Source organism: Hippoglossus stenolepis, chromosome 17 (assembly GCF_022539355.2).
Source record: "Hippoglossus stenolepis isolate QCI-W04-F060 chromosome 17, HSTE1.2, whole genome shotgun sequence".
Lineage (NCBI taxonomy): Eukaryota > Metazoa > Chordata > Actinopteri > Pleuronectiformes > Pleuronectidae > Hippoglossus > Hippoglossus stenolepis.
Window position 1 is genome coordinate 5,361,959 of NC_061499.1, and position 27,542 is coordinate 5,389,500.

At 43.4% G+C, this 27,542-nt stretch overlaps 2 protein-coding genes across 3 annotated transcripts in view; one reads left to right on the forward strand and one right to left on the reverse strand.

Moving 5' to 3' along the window:
- Nucleotides 1-1,831: 1,831 nt before the first annotated feature.
- zgc:114119 (Mediator of RNA polymerase II transcription subunit 30-like) lies at nt 1,832-5,556 on the forward strand. Of its 2 annotated transcripts, none has more exons than XM_035182535.2 (5): nt 1,832-2,008; nt 3,019-3,258; nt 3,433-3,591; nt 3,791-3,880; nt 4,567-5,556. In XM_035182535.2, exons 2-5 carry the CDS (start codon nt 3,031-3,033, stop codon nt 4,660-4,662), a joined length of 573 nt encoding a protein of 190 aa, XP_035038426.2. In that variant the 5' UTR covers nt 1,832-2,008; nt 3,019-3,030; the 3' UTR covers nt 4,663-5,556. The 2 variants fall into 2 exon arrangements, with proteins under 2 accessions (XP_035038426.2, XP_035038428.2); XM_035182537.2 differs by lacking the exon at nt 1,832-2,008 and adding an exon at nt 2,126-2,305.
- Nucleotides 5,557-6,552: 996 nt separating this feature from the next.
- The window catches only part of LOC118124559 (exostosin-1c), a 77,149-nt gene continuing 56,159 nt past the window's right edge, over nt 6,553-27,542 (reverse strand). Inside the window, exons 3-12 of the mRNA XM_035182531.2 lie at nt 19,942-20,035; nt 17,361-17,468; nt 15,234-15,353; nt 12,730-12,862; nt 11,495-11,613; nt 10,833-10,928; nt 10,341-10,427; nt 10,086-10,246; nt 7,411-7,582; nt 6,553-7,312 (exon numbers count right to left, since the gene is read on the reverse strand). Of these exons, the coding sequence (XP_035038422.1) occupies nt 7,127-7,312; nt 7,411-7,582; nt 10,086-10,246; nt 10,341-10,427; nt 10,833-10,928; nt 11,495-11,613; nt 12,730-12,862; nt 15,234-15,353; nt 17,361-17,468; nt 19,942-20,035 (1,276 nt within the window). The 3' untranslated portion in view covers nt 6,553-7,126. The remainder of the gene's footprint in view (nt 7,313-7,410; nt 7,583-10,085; nt 10,247-10,340; nt 10,428-10,832; nt 10,929-11,494; nt 11,614-12,729; nt 12,863-15,233; nt 15,354-17,360; nt 17,469-19,941; nt 20,036-27,542) is intronic.

Sequence of the window (27,542 nt, forward strand, 5' to 3'; positions counted from 1 at the left end):
GTTGGTTGGTCTGTCTCCACCTTGGCTGGAGACAAGTGCTCCACCTGATGCTGATCCTGCTGTTAATTATCATCAGTGTGTTGCTGTGACCTCTGAGTTACAATAAAACTGAAGCTGTACAATAATTTATGAAAACAGTTTTACACAAACATAAGAAGGAAGCCGAATAAAGACATTGGTTCAGCGTTAAAACGGGATACAACAGACTTAGTGTACTCTCCATTTCAAATCATTGGCTGACATTGAAGTGTACAAAAACATTTATTTTTCTTGGACACCAACAAATGATGCATTTCAACACTTAACATTTAAGCTTTTATCAAATGCTGATACCAAAGTGTATGTGGTAGCTTTAAGGTCAACCAAGGCCCTGTCAACACTGAACCGCTGCACATGAAAAACAAAACGTGCTTCCTTGCCACTTCTAGCCCATCACAGTGACTGCAAGCTTTGATCTCATGTAAACCGTGGATTACGTCAAGTGTTTCAACAAATAGAGAAAGAAGGAAAGAAAGAAAGAAAGAAAGAAAGAAAGAAAGAAAGGAGGTCAGCACGTGAATGACTTGTGATTCACCATTACTGGACCTCATTGGTCCGGCACGGGCAGGAAGGTAAACAGGTTTCGCTCATATGACTTTCATCTAACATTTGTCTACTACTGTATGATAAGATTATAGTAATATTTGCAGTACTGAGTATTCGTTAAAAAGCTCCATCAATCTCAGTGACAAATTGTATTCAAACTCATGCTATCTGTATTTCCCATGTCATGTAAAATACAGCATTCTGATGATAATATTCTAATGAGTGAAATTAATTTGCATAAATTTAAATATGTTGTAGGAATGTTTATGTGTGTTTTGGACGTAGTTGTACTTTGAATAAGTGCTTCCATTTCCTGCTCCATTGTACTTTGTATAAGTCAAAACTAGTTCCACTTGCCTACTTCAAGTGAAACATATTTGGCAGTTTGATTTGAACAATTATTTACAGTTTAACCTGCAAAGTGCTGCTGCAGCTGTCTGATTAATATACTGGAGTAAAAGTACAACGCAGTAGAAAATGGAAGCACTTATTCACTTATAAATACTGCTCATACTGTACATTAGTGCATCAGCAACAATGATCAAACTAACATGGGACAGTAAAATACTGACCGTTGCCATTTCTCTGAGTACTGACCAGTAGGTTTTCTGTATTTTTGGTTATGTAAAATATTGAAAGCATGACCTTTACCGGTCATGGATCGTTGCCTCTGCCAGGGTTTCCTGTGTGTTGGGTTATTTGTTTAGCAGGGTGACGCAAAAATTACACAACCGTTTTCCACCAAACGTGGGATGTGGGTGAAACAGACTGATCAAGTGTCTTAAGGAGCGGTATCGCAGGTCGTCCCCTTTCCTGCAGCAGTGAGCCTGTACAACCAGCTCTGCTCCCAGTAGAACTACACACACCCAGTATGGACACCACTTAAACTCTGGTTTAACTCTTACCTGTGCAATATTCATTCTGTCGGTGCAATACAAAGGTTCATCCATTCACAGAACATATTCTCACACTGTACAGAGTTCCTCTTGTTTTTACACTGTATATACTAGTTTTTATTCCATTCAAATTTACAATATTTTTTTAGATTTCCTTACGCTTAAAGTATTATTATCCTTACACCTAAGTATTGAATGTTCCTTATTATTACTTACAGATGCCTATTTTTAACTTTTGAAATATCCCAACTGTGGGAATAATAAAGGTTTGTTTAATTTAATTTAATTTTATTGCATTTAATTGTATTTAGTTTAATTTTGTTTTGTCTCCATCTCGTGGTGAAAAACGTGTCCTCCTCTACCCGGAAGTGACGCCATTGAAGCGGCAAAGCGCTGAAATCAATGGGGAGGTTTTATTATGTCGCATTTCAAATATTAGACGAACAAACATTAATGTTTCTCAACTGACGGATCAGAGAACTTGTGATATTCAGACCGAATCCAGCCCGAGGACGTTGTTGAACCAGGTGAGAGGCTCTTAATTCACCCGACTGCAGCTAGTCAGGTAGCTAGTTAGCTGGCTAGCTCCGAGGCTAGCCAGCTAACTAGCTTGCTCTCTGTACGGTTTTCCATTGTTTAGCCTAGCATGTTTAGCTACATCGGCTAGCTTCCCTCTCTCAGTCATGTGTGTTCATCTCTTTAGCATTTTAAGAATGAGACGAGCAGCGTGAATGTGAGATCATCGTTTCGAGACTTGCAAACTTAATACTAACAGTGGTGGAATTGTACTTTACTGGAGAACTGCACGTGAGCACAAGTTCGAGGTATTTGTACTGCAGTTGTATTTCTTTATTTCTCTTCCTGTTTACATTTCAATACTTTTTTTAGTCATTATGCAAAACAGCTTCCGTTCCTAGTTAGTCTACAGATCAGGACTACACTACGTGTAAATAAATGATCATTTGTTGTAAATTATACTACACAGCGTTTAATACAAGTAGATTTACAACCATGAGTCTGTAAAATTAATAAATTATTTGAAAACATTTAATGGTTCCAGATGTGAGGATCTTCTGTTCTCTCTTCAGTTGTTTAAATACTTTAGATTTATTCTTTATGGATAAGGTGCCTCTTCTTAGTCTCGGGGGATAATTGTGATGAGTATTGTCTGATTTAAACAATCTATGTATGAACTAAGTGAGGATATAATACACGTATTACTCCTTCTTTGAAATAACAACTAGTTGTGGTAGTCCTTCATGTAATAACAATCAAGCCCTCCTTCAGTTTCAAAATCTGCTTACACATTACTGCTTGATCATATATTTGATGCATGATGATATACACATAAGTATAATAGTTTAAAACATTTGTGACAGGAACATTTACTTTTGATACTTGCTGATTATAGTAATCATACTTTTACTCAAGTAAAGTGAATACTTCCTCCACCACTGGTTTGTAGTCTTAGGGTGTTTGCTCTTCATCGAGCTGTCACCTTCACGCACTCATCTCTGTTACACCCCGTCCCCGACAGGTTTGTGCAGTGATGGCAGCTTCCTTACCCCAGAAGCCGGGGATGGCGGGGATGCCCCCTCAGCAGCAGCAGCCCCACCTGCCGCCCAGCGCTGCCTCGGCCCAGGGGCAACAGCCCATGCCCCCCCAGGGAGCCCTGAGAGAGATCTCCCCAGTGTTCCTCTGTCGGATCGGACAGGAGACCGTCCAGGATATTGTAACCCGCACCATGGAGATCTTCCAGATCACACGAGCCACGCAAGTAATGGATGTTGTCATTTGTCTAAGACTGTCAGCTAGCTGTATATGATATGTTTATTAATTTATAAAAGATGCTGGACTGTAAACATGTACTGACTTCATAGTTTAAAAATGTCCAACTAGTTTTCCCTGACGTGCTTTGACTGATGAGGGACATTGTGTGTTTTTGATGTAGCTTCCTAACGGTGTGACTCAGAGTCAGGCGATGTACCAGGACCGCTTTGGGAAGCTGCAGGAACACCTACGGCAGCTGGCCCTGCTCTTCCGAAAGCTCCGGCTCCTGTATGAACGCTGCGTGGAGATGACCTCTGACTTGCAGGAGGGGCCAGCAGAGGTTAGGAAGAAGCCCTCAATTTCTGCTGAGCAGTTTGATTTGTATTATTCTGAAATATTTAGCTTTTTTGGAATATATCATAGACTTGAACGCTGTGCAGGAGACTTTGACTTTATCTGTCCTTTTTATTTATGCTCCATTGAATATAAACTTAAGAGCAGCCATTTAAAACTTGTTTGTATGTATCCTGTGTCTTCAGCTTGTGCCGTACGTTGGAGATGAGCTGCTTACTGTCAGAGTGGAGCCCTGCGGTTCTGTTGTCAACCAGGAGAGAAAACAAGTTCTGGAGGTTTGTGTCTGATTTCACTTTGTCCAAAGTAGAAATTAGAAGAGTTTATTCATGTTTTTATTATATCATTGTATCATTGATGTTGCTGGTAGTAAGGTGAGCAGAGGTATGTTCCCACCCTCCATACTGTCGTTTGATTACATAGCAGTTATTTTTTTCTTCTTCTTATTGTTATTAAATTCCTTATAATTATAATAGTATAAAAACAGCGATACTTAGCTGTACTGAACTATGTAAGACCATATATATATATATATATATACCTTTATTTACAGTCTGCAAAAGACTAATTATTAAAAAAAATAAGTAAATGCCTCTAGGTGGCAGTGCTGGCATAGGCCAAAGTGGTGCTTGATGCTATAAGAGAAATAAAAATAAATAATTCCACATCATTTGGAGTTTAGGTAAATTTTCCAAATCAGGGGGTTGTTATTCTTTTATGTCTTGTTTTTACACATATTAGACTCACAATTCTTGTGGGATGATGGTTTCAGGCAATGTAGGAAATCGCTACAAGGCACCCAGGAGCAAACAGTAAAATTTAACTTGAGGCTCGTGAGCTCGTTTGTTTTACTAACGACATCAGTCCCAAGCCAGTGAAGCGCAGCTGCTTTTTCATTCCCCAAATCGTCCAGCATCGGATTTAATTGACTCAACAAATCAGTCTCACACACTTTCACCTGCAGAAGGTGCGTCAGAAGAACCACGAGATGAAGGTTCTGATGGATCAGATGAGGAACCTGCTGTGGGACGTCAACGCCATGCTGACGCACAGGAAATGACTTCATCCGATCCGCTCGCTTCTTTTAAAGAGACAAACTCCTCCACAGCACTGACTGCGTGACGGCAAACACCACGTGAAATAAGGGAATTTCTGTTGGATTTTGGATATTGAACTTTCCACTCGAGTGCACCTCCTTTGTGTTGGCTCATTGTCACAGACGACTCACAACTTCATGCGACATCTTTTGTGATGTTGAAACTCTGCTGGGGAAAATTTAACTGACATAGGATGGGGCTAAAAGCTAAAAGAGGAAAAAAGCTTGTTTCAACCTGACACACTACTCAAAGAACTGTTCTTCTTGTTTTTGTACAAAGCGGCCGACAGCCTTTGTTGTGATTGCTAGCAGTTATTTTGTCACAGTGTTTATTCCAATAAGTTACAGTCCTCTTGTTTTCCACAATATTTAAATCATGAGTTGAAACCTGTGTCGCCTCAGGTAAAAACAGGAGGGAAAAAAACTTTGGTTAAAACACCATATTAACGGTGTTGAGCCCCCAGGTTGTGACTTGACACCAGACAGACTTGAATTCACTGCAGGTAATTTGTGCAGAAAGCCCAGATGCTGATGTGATGACTCTGTTTACAATGGGAACAATCGCCCTTATTATACTCTGCCGCTTGTAAAAACACTATGGGTTCAGAATTCAAATTAGCCCCTTGGCAGCTATGTATCTCAGGTGCTTTGTACATAAGTCTGAGTGTGTGTGTGTGTCTGTATGTGTGTGCATGTGCTTAATGAGATTAGCTTCTTGAGAGTTTAGGCAGCACACCTGTTTACCCTGAGGGTTCTGAGACTTTCTTGTTTGTGAATTTATTTTTGTAAACTGTGGGACAAAAGCTAGGCTTACTGGGTCTTTTCTGTTTTTTTTTAATAAAACAAAGTTTCTCAACATATACTTTAAAGCCCTGTTTTTAAATATGCGATGGGCATAACTCAGACGTGTGCAATTCCAACCCCGGGGGCCGATGTGGGAATGTGTGGTGGTGTTCATCACGACCGAGATGATGTATAAGCACATCAAGGCATATCCACCTACACATAATGATGCATAGACTGACCCTGACCCTTTGTATTCATCCGTCTTAACACACCAGCAGCTCCTACATTACATCCTGGCATCGCAGATATACAGCAGACATGTAGCTGAGTGCTTTTAAATCGATGTAATTGTGCTTGGAATCATTCATTCTGCCCAGAAACGCTTCTCAATTGAAACGGCCACGAGAAAACTACCAGGATTTGAACTGAAAGCAAAAGGATTCTTCATGCCATAAATTATCAGTGTACCAATCAAGTGGGAAATGTGTTTACACAATATGAACCAGGGCTGAGGTTAATTTTCAATGATTTTTGGAACGATAAAGTAGTAGTGCAGAAACAAAATTGGCAAAAATGTTATCTAGAATGTATTAATCTACCAATGACTAAAAAAGAATTAAAAATAATTCTCCAGTTCCAGTTGATCAATTTTGGACAGTTGGTCAGAGGAAAACAATTTGTCCTCCTGGTAATGTAGATTTTATTTTGATGGAGTGAGATTTAATTAATTGAATAATTGAGAAAATGTATAAGGATGGAACTGTTATGATTTCTAAAGTACAGTAAATCCAGTAAATCAGTTTTTAACCTCCATCCAGGCCCCTTTCATAGGAATAAGGTTTAGATTATTCCCTGCCTTCTTTCTGGTACATGTGGAATCATCGGGTATGAACGTGGCTGATTCCTTTTTTCTTTCTGTAAAAATACCTGTATCAGTCTTTAAATGTATCATGAAGCTGTTTCCATCATCTCCACTGAATGTATGCATGTCCTCCACTTATGTTAATGGAGGCCGTGCGTCAAGGGAGGAAAGAACAAACTTGAACGATCTCAGGCACCTTGCCAGAGTTTGCATTTACAAACCATTTTATTGGTTTTACAGTTAGCATTTTGACGTGAAATGATCAGTTTCCTTGGCAACAGTCCCTGCACAATAACGTTGAGAGACACATTGATAGCCGGAGTGCATGGTGTGCACCAGCACCAGTCCCATAGTGGGAGCTTCTGGCATGAGATAGTTTTTTTTCTCCTTCTTATTGTCACCGCCATAGCACTGAGGAGTGTTCACTCGTGTTCCTTTATTTGCTGTCCAGTAGAGATTGTCCTTTCTCAGTGAGAGGCCCCTGCACTGGGACTCTCTCAAGGCCCCTGGATTTCTTCCTTTGTGGTTCGACCAGACTCACAGAGGTGGAGAGAATCATTTTTTGATTCTTCTTTCAAACTTTATAGGCCCTTCACTTCTAAACGTATATATTCCAGTGCAGTCCACCTGGGTCTGCCTGATGATTGTCCATGATGCAGGCCGTCTTCTCCACATCCCAGACAATCCTTGAGTTCCACATCTTGACTGCAAACCAGTGATCCGTCCAATTGTCTGTCCGAAAGGCCACTGGCCCAGACCTCCCATGTTCCCCCGTCACTTTCACGCCCTCTCCAGGTCTTTGTATTTCTTGCGAAGGACAGACACTTGATCTTTGAAGAGCACGGGGTCCAAGCGAAACTGAGAGTGAACCAGAGGCATGTAGCCAAACCAGTTGGCGAAGGTGTTGACGCACTCCTGCCGCTGGTTGAAGTGCTCCGGATTGGCCCAGGGGACGCTCTTTGTACCCTAGAAAGAAAAAACAAAGACACCCTCAGTCCTGTCCTGACATCTGAGCAAAAACGCCATTTACAGACTTGGGCAAATAAGATATGTGGTCTACCCACCTGTGGGCTTGGCAACTCTTTGTACTGCTTCCTTTGAGCCACTTTGATCGGTGGCAGGTGAGTTACAGCAGAGACCAGGAAGTTCATCAGGATGTCCTCACAGTTGGACGTGCGATCCACCAGCGTCCGCAGAGACTGGGGCAGGTAGTGGGTGAACAGATGGTGGTAGTACCTGTGGGACAGGGGAAAGTGTTACGCAAGGTGTGTGCAAAATATGACATTTGTGTGCAAGATATTCTTAATGAGAGAAAAAACGCTAATCAGAAATTACTATATACATCCAACACAAAGATCACAGGTTCAATTCCCAATGCTGCCGATGATAAATGTCAGAAATGGCTAGAATGGTATTCAGTATAGCTCATACCTCCTCCAAGGCCAAACAATCCGACACATGATTGTCTATTTCTTAGAGTAGAAATATAAACGAAAGACAGAAGTGGTCTGGTAACATGGATGGTTTTGTCAATAACAAAACACATAGTTAAAGAAAAGAAAACTGTGGATCTGCCCTTTAATCTGCAATCGCATCAAAACTTGATGGGTTCTCTCTCATCTCAGCAGGTTTGAGTAGAAATCAGTTCTGTAGTTTTTGTGTAAACGTACAAACCAACTGGAAAAGCTCTTAGTACAGTGAAACCTCCGCCAAGGCCAAACAAACCTACACATGATTGTCTAGTTCTTATAGTATAAATATAAAAGACAAAAACTGAGCAAAGTGAAAAAACTGACATTTTTTTTTTCATCCTGCTCAAAAAATCAGTAACCACGGGTTAAACTCGAACCTCCTTCACGGAGGTAAAAGTTAGATTAAGGGTAACACATAAAGTTTTGCTGCCTTCTTTGTTAGACAGATGTTTTTCAAACACACAACAAACAGACTTCTCTGTTGAACAGTGTACCGTTCGGTTTTACTGCCGACGTTTACCACCCTCTGCTAGAACATTTCTCTGTTTCCCAGCAGAAGAAAACCATCTGATAAAAGACAATCCAAGCACTGAATCAATAAAAGTTTTATCAGGACATCAAAAACCGGGTGACGTGAAAGTTTCCCGGAACAGAAAAGACGCTCGCTCTGTTTTTCCCCCCCCACCATTGTCAAAGGTTGTCTTCTTGTCTATTATAGGTCCACATTACGTCTCCTTATCATTCGTGCAGTGCTGCCAGAGGTCGAAGGGTGACGTCTAAAATCGATACACGTTATCTGTCACATTTAGCCTGAAAAGGGCTTCTTGGCTTCTTATCTACAGGATCATTGAGCGTTTCAAACGTTTTAAATAGACTCGTCATTACCTACACACAAAGTACTGGAATGTGTTAGAAAAAAAACAGGGTTTGACAAATTCATTAGCTGCCGTTTTTCTCACCCTGCCACCAGGTTTCTCTCCATTACACATTAGGCTGTTATTTCTCCTGCAGGATTATTTCCTCACCTCAGTCACCAGTGTGAAAACCCAGATGCTCGGCCTCACTATTACTGTCTAATCATAATTTCAGGCTTTTCCACTTGCACTCACAGAGTAAACCGACAACAACAAGCGAACCTCGTGAACACCATAAATAAATAAAGATGTATCACGCAGAATAAAGAGATCTCTTCAGGTGGAGGTCGGGGAAACCAGCAGCTTTACGGTAACAGGCATGGAGACATCTACAGGGAAGAGCAGACAGCGTGATGTATGTTGATGATATGTATCTGGGACAGTTTAACCGTTTCACCACCGGTGGGGTTTGATATTTATAGAGCAGAGCTAACCTGTGGTTTTAATGCATATGTTCCCTCTTCCTTTAGCTTTCAAGAGAGGGGTTGTTATTGCAGGAACAGCAAGGTAAATATAAACTGACTTCTCGCAGTTATTTCTCTGTTTAAGTGGGGAAACAGGACGTTTAAGGTAATGCAGATGAGTCTTTAAAAAATACTACTGGACCTACCATTTTGTAGTAATCCAAAAGTAATTCACCTTGTTTTTTCTCTCACAGACACATGCACGTAATTACCTCCATCAAGGACGTTCTGTTTTCACGGCTGTTTGTCAGCAGGATTACTCAGAAACGACAGAACCTATTTTTTACTAACGTTTGAAGACGAGTGGGTCAGGACCCGAGGAAGAACCCATTAGATTTAGGAATTTCTTTTCCTTTAACACGGTGAGATAGGAATGCACTCTCAGAGCAGCCTTGTAGTTATCACTGACATTCATTTGTGTTTGATTGTTGCTTCTCAAGTGGATAAAACAACCTTAGTTTTTTTTATATATTTCATTTTATTGTATAGATTTTTACTTAGTACTCTTGTACTTCAGGTTCCTTTGTTTATCTTTCACCTTGAACTACAGAACTTGCTTCTTACTTTGCTGTATCTTCCCATCTATTGGTTTCTACTTAAGATGTTTGTCATCCACCAGACACCAAAGCAGATTTCTTGTATGTTGAAAAACCTACTAAATCTGATTCTGAATGTCGTGTCCCTTGCAAAGCTTTTCATCTTGGTTGTTTTATCAATATTGAGCTTGTAGTTACCTTTATATACAGACTCAGGTCTTTATATAGGTATCTATAGAGTATATGCATCCCTGCTTTTTATAAGTAAATAATTAAAACATAGTACAGTGAATTATAAAGTCTCCAGTTACACTATAATGAGAAGCTCTAAATTGCTTTTGGTGTTGTTGAACCTGTGGTAGAAGGCGGCTCCGGTCAGGACGATGGAGTAGTCGTTGGTCCACTTAGAGGTGTAGCCCCAGGCGCGCTTCAGGGGGTCCCAGAAGTGGCTCCTGGGAGGGTAGCCCACGATCCGCTCGGGGAAACTCCGCCAAACCAAGAAGGCAAAGTTCACCTGCAAGCGCAGACATGAAACACTCGGGTATTGTTGCTACTTTCTCAGAAGTGTTGATTTTTTCTGCTTGTGTGTGCGGAGCGCTGACACATACCTCGCTGGTCAGCAGGACCGTATCCTCGTCCAGACTCAGCACTGCCTCTGTCTCTATGGCAACGTGAGGTAGGAACCGACTGGTGATCTGCGAGAGAAAAACAGTAATAAATCTTAGTTGTTCTACTGTAGGCTGTGTGTTGTCTGGCGTGTGCTCGGAGAGAGATTGTGAGGACGAGCGAGAGGCGATCATTTTTTGCAGTAAATCATGTTGAGTGACTGAGATGAGTGAGAGTAGATGGAAGAAAAGACATAGATGGTGCAAAGACGATGGAGGATGAGTGACATTTCTAAAAAAGCAAACGCCCCATGGATCAGTGGACATGTCAGATGGAAAGGAGGGAGAGAGACGTAGAAAAATAGACATCAAGGGAGAAAGACCAGTCGGAGATACGGCGAGGAAGGATCGCAGACGCATAAACAAACTGAGCATCTGACAGTCTGTCACTCAGACGTCAGCGTGGGCTTCGGTGTGAGCGGCGCCAGGCCTCACCTTCCTCCTGCCGTCTGTCACAGTGAGAGGGACCGGCATGGGAGGCCATTTGCTCCGACTCGGCGGCGGCTTCTCGCTGTTCCAGAGAATGATGATCTGCAGCAGCAGGGGAGGGAATTTTTACACAACACGTTCACAGATGCGTCAGATTAATCAGAAATAACCGTTGACATCAACCAAACAGAAGGTTGGCAGAGCTACGCCTCCTCACACTGGTCCTCATTGTGTGTCTGCTACCTAAAGGTGTGTTCTCGTCTGCGCTCGACTGCAACTTCACACAACCTCGACAAATTATACTTTGTTTGAAAGCTCTAGGTTTGCTGATTCTGACGGTGTAAATCATTTTAAGATCAAATAACTGCAACAGCTGTCAACACAGACTTTGTTCAGACTTGTTGCTGTGGCTCCAGAGGAACCTCCAGGACTTGTTTTCACTTTTTTAAATGCAAGGCAAGAGAAACTGTCATTTCTATCAAGTTCGTGCCTCTGTACCGGAGGTTCAGTTTCTTTTAGATTCATCCTGACATTTTGGTAGTAACATTTAAAGAGTCGCATTTCAAAGAAGACCGGTGTTATGACTGTAATCAAAAGAGTTGAAGAGCGATAACCTTTTTTGTTTTGGGTCCATTATTCTCTGAGTTGTGGGCTGTCTGGTGATTTACCTGCGAGCAGTACTTTGACTTGGAGACCACCTGAAGCAGCTTCATGATTGGCTGAGACTGGGAGACCAATGGGGAGACAGCATGTATGACAGCAGTGAACTCGTGACCTGGACTGATCCCTGAGAGAGGTCACGAAAAAATACAATGGGAGAAGAAATATATAAAAGTATTTCAGTATTAGTCCATCAAAAGAATTAAAAGCCACTTTGTATATTTTATGCATTTCTGGTGCAATGGATTCTGCTGAAACCAACATACAGACTTTACCAAATTTCACCATAACTCTCTCAATTTCATCCATTTGATCTATTTTATCTAAAGTGCATTCAAGTCGTGGCCAAATCCACTTTTGCTTATTTTAACGGCAGAGAAAAAGGTGTCTGTGCCAGGTGCATGGTTCAGAAAGGCTGTACTTAGTCTGGTAATTAATCACGGGTGTGGTTTGGGTGCAATAAACCAGTCAGAGTACCGTCTCTCATTCCCCGTGATACCAGGTGTGCTCGCACCTCGGTGGATTGATATTATAAGGTTGGATTTGCCAGGTAGTAATAGAAAGAGCTTCTCTGCCGGGGAAACGATTTCACTTCAGGCGGGAGCAGCCCATCTGTGAGGGTGGGAGCTCGTGCACCTGCCTGTGTGGACACATTTTACAACTACTACTATCTACATAATGCACCCGTAGAATTACTTGACCGACCTCAGAGCAGGACTTTGTTGGTCGAATGCACAATTGCTTTTCGCTGCCTCAAGATAGAACTACGGCAACAATGTGTCTGCCCACACCTCGCGGCAAGACCAGCATGCACTTGGGGACGTTCAGATGGGTGCAAGTGCATTTGCTATTTACAATATTAATAATATCTTTATTTATGTAGCACTTCTCGAAACAAAGTGCTTCACAAATAATAAATAACGTAAAATACATTCATAAAATAATAAAAGACCCTGTAAGATAGCGCCCCAAAAAACCTTTAATGCTGTTCACATTAAAACGTACTGGTGGTGGCTTTTTAAAAGGATTCATATCGTGTATTTATCAGTATTCCAAAACTAAGTCCCCAAATTAAATCCAATGCAGACAATGAGTTGGGCAAATATTTGATTGTGATTTGCTGGGTAAAGTCTATTACTCATCTGTACTAGCACAGCTCTCATGTAATCACCTCATCACCATCCTAATGTGCAGTCGTGATTTGTATGTCGAGCAGACTCGTTTCTACCGAGTGCATGTTTACCTAATCCCAGGTAGTAGAAGGGGAAGTGAGCGAGGTGAGTGGAGTACTCGGGCAGGACGAGCAGACCCCCCGGCAGCGAGTTCCACATGTACTTATTCCTCGATATGTGGGAGAACACGCGGTCCTTAATGATCTGGGAGGAGACACAGAGAAAATTGGTTGGACACGAGTTGCGATGTGAGAAGCAGAGAGAATAAAATGTATTTAAAAGCCAGAAGATGAGTGTCTCGGAGCTTAATGCAAACACCAGTGCAATTCAAGTCCTGCCACACTTGTGTTTGCATATTACAGCTAATGCTCTGTGCACTTCCCACTCTGCGTCAACAGGAGGTGTCCACGCAGCAGCGACACTCCGGAGTCCTCTGCCTCGCTGACCTCAGGCTGACTGCACAGCTGGCTCCCAATGGAAAGAGGTTCCCCTCCGCATGCTGTATGTATATAAGCAGCTTATCACCAACCTCCAGAACCTCTCCTTTATTATCTCTAGCATAAATTCCCAGCGGCAAATACACCGGGGCCTGCCAGACTTGCCTTTAGAAACCTAAGAGTGCAAAGCCTTAACAGTGGCTGTGTGATTTCCTCCGATTTCACCGGGGTTCAATCTGTTGTTTCGCCCGCATTTTTATGTGCTACAATTGACATTGGCAGTGTGTGTGTGTGTGTGTGTGTGTGTGTAAAAAACTAATATTTGACGGTTATTTCTTTTCATGCATCATCTAACCCGGGGGTTAACCTTCAAATGACTTTCTCTCAGCCGCAGCAAATACCTTTGAAGCACATTTCTTGAAAGAAAAAAAATGGAAAATGAAGGGAGAAGGATTCTGCGTGAGCTTCGCCGGACGCCCAACCTGGGAGAAATAATCCAAACATTTCTCCGTCTCCTCTGTAAATTACAATGATTCTTTTCAAAGCCTTGAACTTCCTCTGAACCTCCGTGGCGCTGAAAACATTTCTCTCTCCGCCTGATGATGCCGAGCGCCGAGGTGGAAAAGCGGCAGGTTGAGACTGATATTCGCGATGTAATGATATATCATTTCTATACATTAGGGGGATTTCTCCGAGACTGGAGGCAGATCGGATGTGTGCTGCTTTGAAAATGTTCAGCAGACCCGCAGCTCCACACAAAGCCGAGATACTAAAAGAGTTGAAAATTTAGAGCGCGGGCCAGGAGCCAACCCCGTAATCATAAGGAAAGAAGGTTGGTTTGACTCAGATGTGAAGACTCTGAGGACTGATGATAGCACACAGGCTGTAAACTGCAGAGAGGTAGCAACTACGGCTCTGTGCTCAACAGAAAACCTGTGTTTATGGCGGTGGCTTTTTTTATTTTGTAGATGTTTTCACTGGAAAGGGAAGAGTGCTGCATATTTCTGAGCAGAATTGTATGGTAGCAGAAACGCTGAGAGCTGTAAAAAATGCTCCAATCGGGTTTCTGGTCTCGGCAGCCGGGGGGGGTGCAGACAGAAAGTGTGGCTCTGGTGATGAAAGCTAAGATTTGGCAGCGGGAGCGTGTGAAGGTTTGACTTCAGCATTTAAGGCAGCTTTATATTTGCAGCAAAATTCATTCCAAAGATGTTTTTCCCCCGTGAGTTCAGTCTTTTATGAACCGTTTTAAATCGCCTTAAAGGTTCTGACCTCCGTGTGAACGGAGCGTTTCAAATAAAGGGACGAGTCGCGGATAGTTCATCTCCCTCCTTTGTTCAAGTATAGACTACTCAACGAGAGAGCAGTGGTTTTAAGAAGGGAATCCATGGGACTGAAAAGCTCTTTTGAACAAACGTCTAAACTATGTTAGCTAACGGGCTTGTTAAGTCTTTTACCATATTCAGTAATTGTTTATTGAATTACACAATGTACAATCCCAAGAGCAAGATGTCAGACCTGCGTTTGAGAAGCTGTTGCGAGTGCCTGACAGCGCCGGCATGTTTCCTCCTGATTATATATAATATAATATATCTGTTCAACACAACAAACGGTTCAAGGTTTTTTGCCATTTATTCCGCCTCGCTGTTCTGTATAAAAGAAAGAAACCGAGTGAAACGCCATTTTGAAGCCTTCGTCATTTTTGTTTAGCAACATCTTGGTTTTATGAAACCAGACGTTAGCATATTTGGAGCTTCCACCTACACCTGCGACCTGCAGCCATTGGACGGTACTAGCTGTCAATCAGATGATATCCACGCCTCAATGCATTCAGTGCTTTATCGTCCTTTTTGACTCTAAATGGGACCACAGTTAATAACATGAACATCATGGAGGTCTTGAAACTGGAGATTAAACCATAAACTCCTCAGGAAAATGTTTACTGACGTTATAAATCAGGTCAGAGTCATTTTCTAGTTGTCACACTCCGCTGGTTATTTGAATACAGAGAAGACACTGAGTTATATGACGTGATCACGGCCCCACACTTCCCGAACAGTATCTTCTGACAAATGAATCGAGCCGTGTCGCCCTGCGGTGCGACCGAGCCCTTTTTTTACGCTTGGCGTGTGGAAGCTGACCTCCAGCGTGGTGAGGACGATCTTGTCCACGGAGGAAAAGTAGGCCTCCCACAGCATCTGCGTCCTCTGCCGGAGGGCCAGGACCCGCTCGTTCCCAACCGCTCTCACTGTGGACGGCACCTGAAGAGAAAGGATGAAGAGAGGGGATTCAGACACGGACATGATAAAAATAAAGAAATAAAAAAAAGCCAGAGAGTTTTACTTGGATTAAAGTGAGTCTCTTAAAATAGATGGGAAAAGAGAAAACGAGGAGAAATGGCATTTAAGTGATCAAAACTGCATAAATCCAATTGAGTGGTTGCCTTAATCTCAGCCCCTAAGAAAACATTCAACATGGAGCTGTTGTTCACATAATTAGACCTTAATTAGAAAGGACTTTATCGGGGGGGGGTTTCGAGTAAATCACCAAAATTGATTTCATCACTTTGAGAGTTCAGCTCGGCGGCTCAATCAAAGTGGATGAAAGTCACGTTGAACCGAGGGAAAGCGCGAGCGGCTGACTCCTTTAAAATTCTTTAGTCTCCACAGGCAGAGCACTTACAGATTTGCAGAACAGTAGTAAAAGGAGCCGACAGGCCACTAAATCTTTCTCTGTAGTTTTTTTAATTCTCGCCTTGTTCTGTCAGCCTCTCGGTTTCTCTTCAAACACCTCCCTTCATCTGCATTTCACGACTTCAACTCTGCACCCTTTTCTCTTTTACCCTATCCCCCCCCCCCGCCGAAGTGCATATGAAGGACGGCTTCCCTGGAGTCGTCCTCTGTTCCTCTGACGTGTCCTCCCACACGTCTCGGCAGAAGCCTCACTCTCATTAACCTCAGATCATCGACTGTGTGAATATTTCTCGTGCATGTTATATGGGAGTTCCGCAGGTCTGCAGAAATGCCACGGAGGAGGTCGGCTCATTCAATCCACTTCTGGCCTCATTCGAAAATGCGAGGTCTCTTATCCGGCTCCTGTTCATTAGCTGAATGTCAATTCATGTCTGCTATTGGTGGAGATGGAAGCGAGTCCACGCAGAGGAGACATGATGTAATTTGTGCGAGGGGAGCGAGATAAGGGATGGAGCTGAGAGTGAGCCGGCTTTACTCGCCCATTGTGTTTATTTGTGTGCGTCTGTGTGAGAAGAGACGGACACAGAGGACGGCTGCTATTTCAACTGAAGCTGGATTAAGGCTTGTGTTTGATCTCACAGGGCCTCGACCTGTAACCACGCCGTTTGATACAGGTAAAGCTTTGTAGCCTCGCGTGGTGGATGTTTCCCAGTGAACATGATTACATTTAAACCCAGTGAACCTCTTTGTTGAGCTATGATGTAAACAGGGATACATTGGCCTTGGATCTGTAAATAAGCAGGAATCTCATTTGTCTTTCACAGCAAAATCTCAGTTACTTATCCGTCTCTTGTTTTGACTTTTGAGAAATAGTAAAGAGGGAAATCTGGTTTGCAAAAGGGCAGCAACAGCTTGGGTGTGTCTATAAAGGGGCACTTTCACACCGACCTTGTTTATTCCAGACCTTCGCACAAACTATCATGTGAGAGGTGCCTCCAAAAGAGGTGGAGGTGTCAGTGCGGATCAAGATGAACCAATTAGGGTGGTTTCGGACTTTTGGACCAATTCCAGGAAGTAGCCTCACAATCGAAGTTGCGTTGAGTCTTCGCCTCTGATGACGTAATGTTTGAATTACGAGGTTTTTAATTTGGTGCATTTGAGTGTCGAGTACTGCGCCTGAAGCTGATGCTGGTAGTAATAACTAAATGAACCAATTCATTCATTGTCTCCACTCAAATGGAATAACTACAATCGCAGAATTTACGACACGTCGACTTCCTTATAAACTTTATGGTTAAACTCTGAAACATCAAGCCTTGATTATACTTGTTTGTCATAACGACATAACTACATCTGCCGATTTATCTGTATCACACATTTTTTACTCCCTGGGTTTATATGGCAACATAAACACTAGGAAAAGTAGTTTAAACAAACCTGCTCCTTCTAAAAAGCAATATTTTTAAAAGTCAAAATAAGTGAGTAGCCTGAGTTGGTGTTTGTACCTGTAGGTGGATTTGCTGGACAAGTGTGCACTTGTGTATGATTGTGTGTGTCAGTGTTTAGTTGTGTTACCTGCAGCAGTAATCTCTCGTCCCCCTCTATGACCGCCTGGTTCCACTGTATGATGTCTGAAAACGGCAGCTCCCAACCGTTACTCAGCAGCACGGGGATACACGCCGCCTGAACACACACACACACACACACACACACACACACACACACACACACACACACACATGTAAGAATTTAGGGAGTCTGACAGAGACAGTTGTGCTGATAAACCAACTGATGTGTGTAGAACAAAGGATAGAAAAAATCCATGTACATCTCTCGTGCTTTGATCAGCTGCAGTTTTGACTGGGCTCCTTCCAGCTCAGCTTCTCTTTGGCAATTAAACACAACAGTACAAACCACAACTGCATGGAAAACAATACAATCTGTGTGAGCTCAGTCCCAGCTGCTTGGCACTGGGATATCACAAGTAATATGATCAGTGTGTGTGTGTGTGTGTGTGTGTGTGTGTGTGTGTGTGTGTGTGTGTGTGTGTGTGTGTGTGTGTGTGTGTGTGTGTGTGTGTGTGTGTGTGTGTACACGTGAGATCCCTATAGGTTGCTGGAATGAGCAACACCTCCTATCTCCCCTTTCCCAGGTTTCCCGGGGGGGTTTGTCAAAGACTGTCACTCGGATACATGCAAACACAGATGTGGCAGACAGGTGCTGACTCGGTGTACTAATTAGGTGCAGCTACTGAGGGGACATATGCAGGGAAGCAGGTAAAGTGAGGGGAAGGAGCGAGGGGTGCGGGGATGAGAGGAGAGCACGAAGGAACCGCTGGGTACGTGGAGACATCATGCGTTATTGAAGTTGATTTTTTGATGTTGCCTTATCCCCTCACTCGCTGACAGCTTTTTGATGTTGTTCCACTTTTTTGCTTTTTTCCGAGGCCTCCTTTGGTCTCCCTCCTCTCTGCACGTCTATCACTTCTTCTCTCTGTACTCCCCTTTTTCCATTTCTCTCCGCCGCACTCTCATCCCATCCGGCTCTCTTCCTCTTTTCGACTTGTGGTCTGGAGTGTTGATGTGACTGGGTGTTATTTATTTATTTTTTTTCTAATTAAACCACCAGAGAGCAGCAGCAGCAGCAGCAGGAGGCAAAATGGTGGAGATCAAATATTCTCCGGCGGCCCGGTCCATGCTCCTGCATTTCATCTGAGAACAGACCTGCTGAAGGACACTCGAGCTAATAGGGGCTCTTGTATGTGCGTGCGCTTGCATGTGTCCGTGTCGGCCACCGGTTAGAACAAGGTCACACGCAGACTCTCGGGGTGATAATCCAATGCCTCTAAATTTGAAATGCAGCCCAAGGCCTTGCCTGAGTCTTCTTCCCCAGAGATGAGGCACTCTGAGGGGGTGAGTTTCAAACATTTCAAGCGCCCCCTGCTGCCTGTAGGTAGGCTAATATGAAAGCCTGTGTGCCGTGTAGTTTTTTAGTTTACATTAGGAGGTGAAAAGGGGAGATTTGGGCAAACGTGTACGAGGAGGAGAGGAAATGTGTCTCTGCGGATATTGGAAAACTGGCACCAAGCTCGCCACCACGCTGGGAGTTGCCAGTTCTTTTGTGGGCTTGGCTTGCATCAAAAAAACAAAACATATATATGATCCAAAAGGTCTTGAATGGAGTAAGAAAAGAGAGGTGGAAGCAGGGAGAAAAGAGTGTGAAAAAAAAGGACAAAGAGAGGAGACAGGAGGAGAGAGGGACCCTGACTCCATTCCTGCTGCCAAGCCAAGTGGGTTGTGTGGATTTGTCCATTCAGCAGACATCGGCGGTGGGGCAGACTGCCACTTGTGTGGATGCTTCCGGAACATTCATGCACACACACACACACACACACACACACACACACACACACACACACACACACACACACACACACACACACACACACACACACAGCCCTGGAGAGCAGTGCGGCCAGGGAACCCTGTAGCAGCGTTCTGCAAATCTAAAAACAGCCACTACTGCTTCCTGCACTGGTGTGAGGCCGTCGACTTGGGTGGCGGCGACAGAGAGAACTACAACAGGCCGACGGCTCTAAACTGTTAAACTCTCGCTGCGCTGCCGGCGGTCTCTTCGTCGTTTGTGCACATTTCACTGATGGACTCAAACTAACGATTCCAGCGTTGGTGTGTGGCTCCACGTACATGTTAATGGACCCGTTTTAGTGTAAAAGGCCTTGCTCACAGCAAAATAAAGCCTTAATGGCGAGATCTGCACTCAACGCTACACAATGATCCTGGGAAAACACTTGCAGATGTGACCATTAAGGTGTCGATAACCAGTAGACTAATATATATAAACATTCTGCATCCTGTGCACTTCCATGCTGATTTAACTGTATATAAACTGGATCTCCGTGGACTGTGCCTGTTTCCTGTGAAAGTGCAGTTTAACAGTGTTGTGCAGAGGAAAAAGCTGCAGCTAATGTTTTTGTGCGATTGTTGCGGTGGCACGTCGAGCTTAGCTGGAGAAAAACTACACTCTAGTGTGCTCATGCAGGGTTAATGCGGTTGTTCAATGCAGAGAAAAGCAGACGTAAAGCTGGATAATACGACTGATGAGACTTCGGCGATGGGGCATTCTCACGTATATTTACCTGTAGTGACTCCAGGAAGCGGAAGGAGCCCAGGCGTCGACCTCGAGGCACCAGACAGAAGGTGGAGTTGTGGAGGAGCTCCTGGTAGTCAAACCTGAAAAAGAGAAGAATTATAAACCATTAACATATAGTATTCATTTTATGTTTATTTTTTTAAGTAGGAGTATAGGCAAAGAAAAACGTTTGAAAGTGAATACTCATATAAAAATTATGTATATGAACAGAAGGACACACAGTTCCACACATTTCCATTAGCAGAACATATCTGGTAATTGATTGGAGAGAAAGAAATGTTTCTCTACTCATTTATGTCCTTGTAAAAACACAAAGTGAAGGAGGGAAAAGGTCATTGACGCACATAAGAGCTGTGTAATAGTTATTATAGTTGAGCCACGAGTCCAAATCAGAGATAAATCTGATTTTTTTATTCTATACCTGCATGAAAATGTGTCAGATAACAAGTCAGATCCGAGTTTATTTCCAATTCAACTCTTAAAATGGCGAAATGTGATCAATCGATTAAGATGACCACACGACAGCGCACATATCTAATAATCCTCCTGCGAGCGTGGCCACACACTCTCCCTCGGATATGTGATATTCCGCATCTGTCACACATAAAACGTGATTTGTGCGGCTTTTCATCGCTGATATTTACTCATAACTGCTCAGATTATGTGCCGTCATAAATCTTCCCAATTTCTTTTTGCTCCCCCTCCACTCGCATGTTGGCACCACTACAGACAGCTACTGTACGTTGTAAAATATATATCCATCACTGAGCGCATGAGTAAATGCGCCTTAATCCCTGTTCTCTATTGATATGTGTTGTAAACAAGACAGTGTGAACTTGTGCCAAAGTAAGAAAGTGCCCTACTCCCCCTGTCTGCTGCCAAACGTCAGCCACCTCATGCTCATATTTCATACTTGCGTCGTGTAAAATAAATAAATTATAAAAAAGCCGGAGTGGAAACCTCTGAGTCAATGCTCTCCTTCATCCGCTGAGTGGACGAGTGGTGCAACGGCCTCGTGCTAAACGAGCTGCGCACTGGTGTAAACAGATTAGGAAACAAGCAGCCTCTTATGGGAGAGTTCAACTTTCCCCCCTCTTGCTTGTTCCTCCTCATCTCATCATCCCGACCCGCTTCTCGCTGTAGGCCTCACTCCGCTCCCCCCATCGCCCTCCTCCTCCTCCTCAGCCCTCCTCCTCCTCAGCCCTCTGCGGTCTTTCTGCATGCAGCCCTCTGCTTGTTTATTTGCAGAGGGAACGTCAGAGTGAAATACGCCTGCCATTAATCTTCTCAGTCACTCAGTCATTTATTTAACCCTCCATGAGTGATGAGGCGCAGGCCTCTCTCCTGCTCCCTGCATGAGAAAACTGGGATTTCACTGCTGATGTTGGCATTAATTAACACCTCTACCCTCGGTGCCTGGACGTCCAGATCTGAATGCATGTCCCTGTGTGAGAGTGCATTCAATATGAATGTGTCAAAAAACACACATGCACAAACACTGGCATCAGTTTGCTGAAAGGCCGCCTTGTTTGGCCATTAGCTATGGTTCTGCTGTGATATTCCTCCACCTGTTGACAGAGCTTTGCCATCGCTGCTGCTGCTGCTGCTGTACGTATACATGTGTGTGTGGGCGGGTGATGGATCATCCTGCATCTGCGGCAGTTTAAATCTGCAGTGTGGAGCGTGGATGCACATTTCAAAATTAATCTCCGGGCGAAAAATATCCATCGTGTCCGTTAAGTAGATTTACACGACGTGTTTCTGAGGGATTTCTGTGTCCAAATCTTGTTCTGAGCTCAGGGTCAACACTTAGCGTTTCAATATGCACGAGCAGATGAATGTGTAAAGACGTAGAACTCCTCCGTGTATTCATGTGTGGAAGAGAGTAAATAAGTGTGTAGCTGAGAGTGTGTGTTGCTTTCAAAAGTAAATATATTTACTTCTCCTGCAGTACATTGTGTGTGGGAAGAGCATATATCACTATCCTCCTGGTTATGCATGTGTGTGTAGGCATGTGTGCAAGTTGTACATGTTTACGTTTGTTAGCATGTATCGTGCATAATGTTAAACAGTGGGAATCAGCATGTAGTGAGACTGAGTCGTCTCGTCTGAACCACTTTTCTCTCTGGACCTGCTGTTCGTGTGTGTTCGTGCATTTGTGTGCGCTTGATAATGCAAAACTGCAAGTCAGCTTGTGTGTGTGTGTGTGTGTGTGTGTGTGTGTGTGTGTGTGTGTGTGTGTGTGTGTGTGTGTGTGTGTGTGTGTGTGTGTGTGTGTGTGTGTGTGTGTGTGTGCATGTGAGAGCGCCTGTCTGCAGATCCAGCAGTCTGCTGGCCGCTCTGCCTGCTGCTGTTCTTTAATGAGGGATTGTACTTACAGTAAATGCAGGGAACAAATAAATCATTTAACAGCACTTTGTCTCTAACAACAAACGACTGCTGCTGCTGCTGCTGCTGCTGCTGCTGCTTCTCTCCTTCACTCTCCTCCTCCCTCCTCCCTCTCTCCCTCTCTTCTTCCCCTCTGCCCCTTGTCTCAGCGTTTTTCCTTTGAGTCTGCAGGTTTTTGTTTGTGTTCTCTCTGTCACACTGAGAAAACAAAAGTTGCAGTGTAGTTGCGGTTTGTGTGTGCAAACGAATATGTGTCCTGGATTATTGCACTACGGCAAATCTCCTGGTCTGTGTTTGAATGTGTGTCTGCGTATTGAAAGGGTTGGTTCACACACATTAGAGCTGAAACAGTCCACTGGCAGTTTATCAATTAGATGATGGAGAGAAAAGTGAAAACGGCAACAATTGTAATAGTTGATTCAAGTCAATTCCACTCCTACTTCCCTGCTTTTTCTTTTTCTATTATTATAGTACAATAAACATATTTTGTTCTTCAGACATAACTCAGCTCTACAAACATCATGAATATATCAATTTGACAGTTGACACAGAAAAAGATCATTTCTTGCAGTGGGCCCCAGCCAACCATTATTTTTGTCTAATCTCTTCAAGCTATTCAGACCATGTTGGTTTAGTTTGTCGAGGGTTTGAAGTGTCTACAGAATCTTTTCTCTTCAGCTCTCTGCAGGACACTTTGACTCACTGATGAAAGACAGAAGAAAGACGGAATATGTTGTGATACTCTAAAGTTTCTGGGAAATCCACAGAGAAATAGTTCATATTACACAATATCAACACAAACACCATGTTGATGGAAATCCAGTATGGCCATAAAGACGTTTTACTCATTTAAGCAACGTTAGCCTCATACTCTGGAGATTGAACCTAAATTGAACCTATACAGCGGATAGTATTATAAATTGCAAAATCACTGATGGACAAATGTATATCATCTTAATCAATATACAGAACTATCATATTACACAAATACAAACAAGAAGAAAGGGAGAAAATATGCATAGTGCCTGTTGTACCTCTAAAAAAAGAGCATTTGCATGTGTGTGACGATGTGACAAATATCTGAGTCAGTGTGTGTGTGTGGGGGGTGGCTGGTGGCGAGACCATGCAAAGAGACGGTGACTCACCGTGCATTAATGTGCATGTGATTGCACGCATGTCATGTCGCATTGTGCACGCGAGGAATGTAGTGCACGCTCGACCCCCTGCATGTTAATGTGGGAGAGCATGCATAGAATATGTGTAATGTACACGCATGGACCTGCGCTTACAGTGCAACACCAGAGAGGGGGGGGGGGTTGTACTGGGTGGCAGTTTGGCACGATTGTTATCTGGGAGCCCTCATTGTGAAGGAGCTCAGATCTGTGAGTGGAGGTGGATTACATTACACAGTTGATATACTAGTAGATTGTCGTGGTGTCGGTGTTGTGTATTAATACTGTGACTACACGAGGGTAAACATGCAGCTATCAGGCCAAATGTTTACTCTTCTATTGAAATATGAAAAGAAATTGAAGGGGGAGTTTCTTAGAGACTTGTTATCGGGTGATGGGAAGATGGAGCTGCAAGGTAAAACTTTTTCAATGTGGCAGTCGATCAACGTTTTGAACCTCGCCTGCGGTCACGAGCTCTGGAGAAGAACAAGATTGCAAAATACAAGCGGCCTGAATGAGTTTTCTCTGCATGAGGAGCCAGTTGAAGTGGGTCGGGCATTTAATCAGGACGGAGGTTTACTGAGCAGACCCGACTCAGGGCGCAGATCACAAAGGTCAGAACCAGAACTCACTGGAGGGACTGCATATCCCATCTGGCCCGGGGCGGCCTCGGGATCCACCAGGAGGGATTTTAATGCACTTTGTGTGTTAGAGTTTTCTGATTGTTTATACACAGTCGTTTGTGTTTAATGTGTACGTATTGTTCCTGCCCCCACCTCACTGTTCCAGGAAGTCAGATATACTGTTGTTAAATATTAAACATCTAATATAGAGCCACTATATGTAAAAGGATAAGAGAGGTTGGTTGTGTTGTCATGAGACACACACACACACACACACAACGATTTAGGCCTGGTCTTAATATTGCGATCTTTTCTCATATTTTTGTCTCAGATAAAAACAGACACACAAACAGAGACACAGACACACACCCAGTGCACAACAGTCTCTTCATGCATTGTGCATCCTTGTGATACCCCTATCATCAAAGCTATGTTTTCTAAGACGGCCCCACTCTGAGTCGCCCACAGTGTCTGTTTTTGTGAGCGTGTGTGTTTTTGCGTTTGTCTGATAAGCAGATCTGCTTCTCCTCAGCACCGTCCCACTGATTGCTTTCTTCCACACAAACACCCGTCAGCTCCGTCCCTCCCTGTCTCCCTGTCTCCCTGTTTCAGCTCCTCTCACCCCTCATTTTGTCTCGACCATGATTTTAATGTTTTGACTACAATAAACACGACTGCTCCTCACCCAGTCTCCCCCTCTGTCCTCGCTGCCTTTATGTGCCCTCATCCCTCACATATAGACACTTAAGCCGTTCTGGACGTGACCTCTGGAGTTTGTCTTTCACATATGAAGAACACAGACGAAGAACAGAATAATGTCTGGGTAAAGGAGGACATCACATCGACCCTGGTGTGGCCCCTTATCGCCAAAAGCTCTCAAACTCTTGTTGCCTGTCCAAGTTGACAAATTTGTCTCGGCTTCTGCAAACATGACACCTCTTTTTTATCCTGAGGTATTTGATATATTTTTGGTTTTTCACTTTTACGCGTCAGAAATGTGAAAAAACACCTGGGACAGACAGGAAAAGTTCTAGAAAACAGCCTCTATCTGGAAAATGTCTGGAAAATGTCCTGAGTTTGGTGCATGTCTGAGCATCTTTACTGTTTTTAAAGAATATGGACTGAGTGAAAGCAGAGAGGTGGAGGTGGGGGGGGAGAAGCGGGGGCGGTGCGGAGGCTCCTTGATTGACAGCAGCTTCTGCTCGGTTGATCTCCACACTGACTTCCTGTAAAAGGTCAGATGTCAATAGAGCATGAGGCCGTTCGGGCATCTGTGTGTGTGTGTGTGTGTGTGTGTGTGTGTGTGTTTGACCTAAGTTATGGATTAGCCGCCACGGCGCTAACAGGCTGCCATCGATACTCTGTACTCTTCATTTCCGTGCGCACCAGCACAACATGGCCTGAAATCACTGTTTTGATAATGTCAACGCACACACACACACACACACACACACGCGCACGCACAAATAAATTATTACCAAAGAGATAAACCTAAACCAGAACAAACTGTTGCTCCATCCCTCTTACTGAGTTATATAAGGAGGCAGTTTTGTGCATCATGTGCTGGGCTATAAATTTTTATAACTTTTACATTTGTTTGCTATTAAATCTATAAATAAAGGAGAAAAGAACAAGAATAAAACGGAGCAGTGCTTCGGTGCAGGCGAAGCAGTGAAGCAGTTTACATCAGCTGCTTCTTTCACACTTCACACTGAGCAGTTCATTCATTCATTTGCATTTTATTCATTCATGCATTCCCCCACCACCCACTTGAGCTGAAAGTGTCGTAACTAAGATTTTAGATTCACACACTGAACTGAGACGAGTTCTGCCAGTGGAATTGTCATTGTTGCTGCAGATTCTCAGAGATTCTCAGTCAAAGAGCAGAGCATTAACAGCCGTTAATGGAAAATTCCTTGACATAAAGGAACAAGTAGATCGATTGAAAGGTTGACCTCCATTAGAAAACAGATGGGACATAAAGACATGTCTAGAGTTATGTAGAACAAATAAATGGGGCTGGTAGTGTTGATTTCTGCTCGCATCTACAGCCATTGTTGAATTTACAGGACGAGAAATATCTTCAGGGCCGACTGGAAGCTACAGGGACGACCCCGGCCATGCTAGTGCTTCTTCATTCTTCTTCTTCTTCTCAGCACACTGTTTGTTCAAGTGTTCATTTTTTTATACTTTTGGTTTTAATTAGTTATTTGATGCTATAAAAACAAAGTACAACGTCGTGACTGAAGGCTGAGACTGTCTCGCTATTGGTCAAGCGCTTGTACAAGCAGGACATCATTACAGTAACGAAGGAGGAATGAAGTCAGATGTTTAACTTGCAATGTTTGTGCTCCTGCAAAATAAACAACTGATGTAGCGAGAGCAAAACCGCATTTTACTCCTTTAGAAAACATGTATTTTCATTTGTGTATTTAAGAGCTTCTCGTTTACAAATCTTCACTTTCATCCAAAAGAATCACACAAAGAACAAAACCAAAAGTGATCCTTTCTTTTACCCAAAGGTTAAGTTCTACCTTTATATTCCTGGGATTGCGCTGACGCTGTTCCAGAGCTACTGAGAATAAGCCGTCACTGCCGTATTACAACTGTATGAAAGTGAGGCAGCATTGAGAGAAGCGAAACGTCTCTGTATATTTCCTCCTCGGCTGTAAAATAAAAAGCCTCACTATAGCTGTATGACTGCAGCTGCCAGCACACTGTTTCACTGGAGGGTGTCGGCGAACGAGACGCAGTGAGGTGGCAGGAGGGCAACGAATATTTGAGAGGGAGAGAGGGGAAACAAGAAAAAATGACAGGAATAGTAGAAGAGAAACACGGAGATGGGGAGAAATATGTTTGTGGCCAGCTGCTGCAGCCGCTGGGATTCAGGAGGAGAGAGAGAGAGAGAGAGAGAGAGAGAGAGAGAGAGAGAGAGAGAGAGAGAGAGAGAGAGAGAGAGAGAGAGAGAGAGAGAGAGAGAGAACTGCAGCTCTGTCTGCAGGCAATGGGTCAGGAAAGAAATGAATACTGTATTTAGTGTTAGAAAATTATTACGTGGACAATAACGTGTTTTTTACATTGTGAAGATTGGAAAGTATGAGATGTTAAAGGTGGGGGGACACAGACTGAAAGGCAGGAGGCTGAAGAGACAGTTCAGATTTCAGTGTGCAGAGGAATGAGGTCTTTTAGTGTCCGCTTACATTAAACATAGAGGAGAGAGAGAGAGAGAGGAGTGTTCATCTTTGTGTGCAGGGCTATGGAAGCAGCAAGGCCCATAATCTTCACTTCTTCTCCTCTTATCTTCCCGTCTTCATTTATCTTTTTTCGTCTCATTTCATTTAAATCCATCGCGTTTGCAAGGGAAGGTGCAGCCAGATGTCAAATCCTGTCCTGCAGCTGTTGCA

Coding starts and splice junctions, on each gene's coding strand:
- zgc:114119 (XM_035182535.2), top strand. CDS start 3,031: ATGGCAGCTTCCTTACCCCAGAAGCCGGGGATGGCGGGGATGCCCCCT. Junction 3,259..3,432: donor AGATCACACGAGCCACGCAA/GTAATGGATGTT, acceptor TTTTTGATGTAG/CTTCCTAACGGTGTGACTCA. Junction 3,881..4,566: donor AGAGAAAACAAGTTCTGGAG/GTTTGTGTCTGA, acceptor TTTCACCTGCAG/AAGGTGCGTCAGAAGAACCA.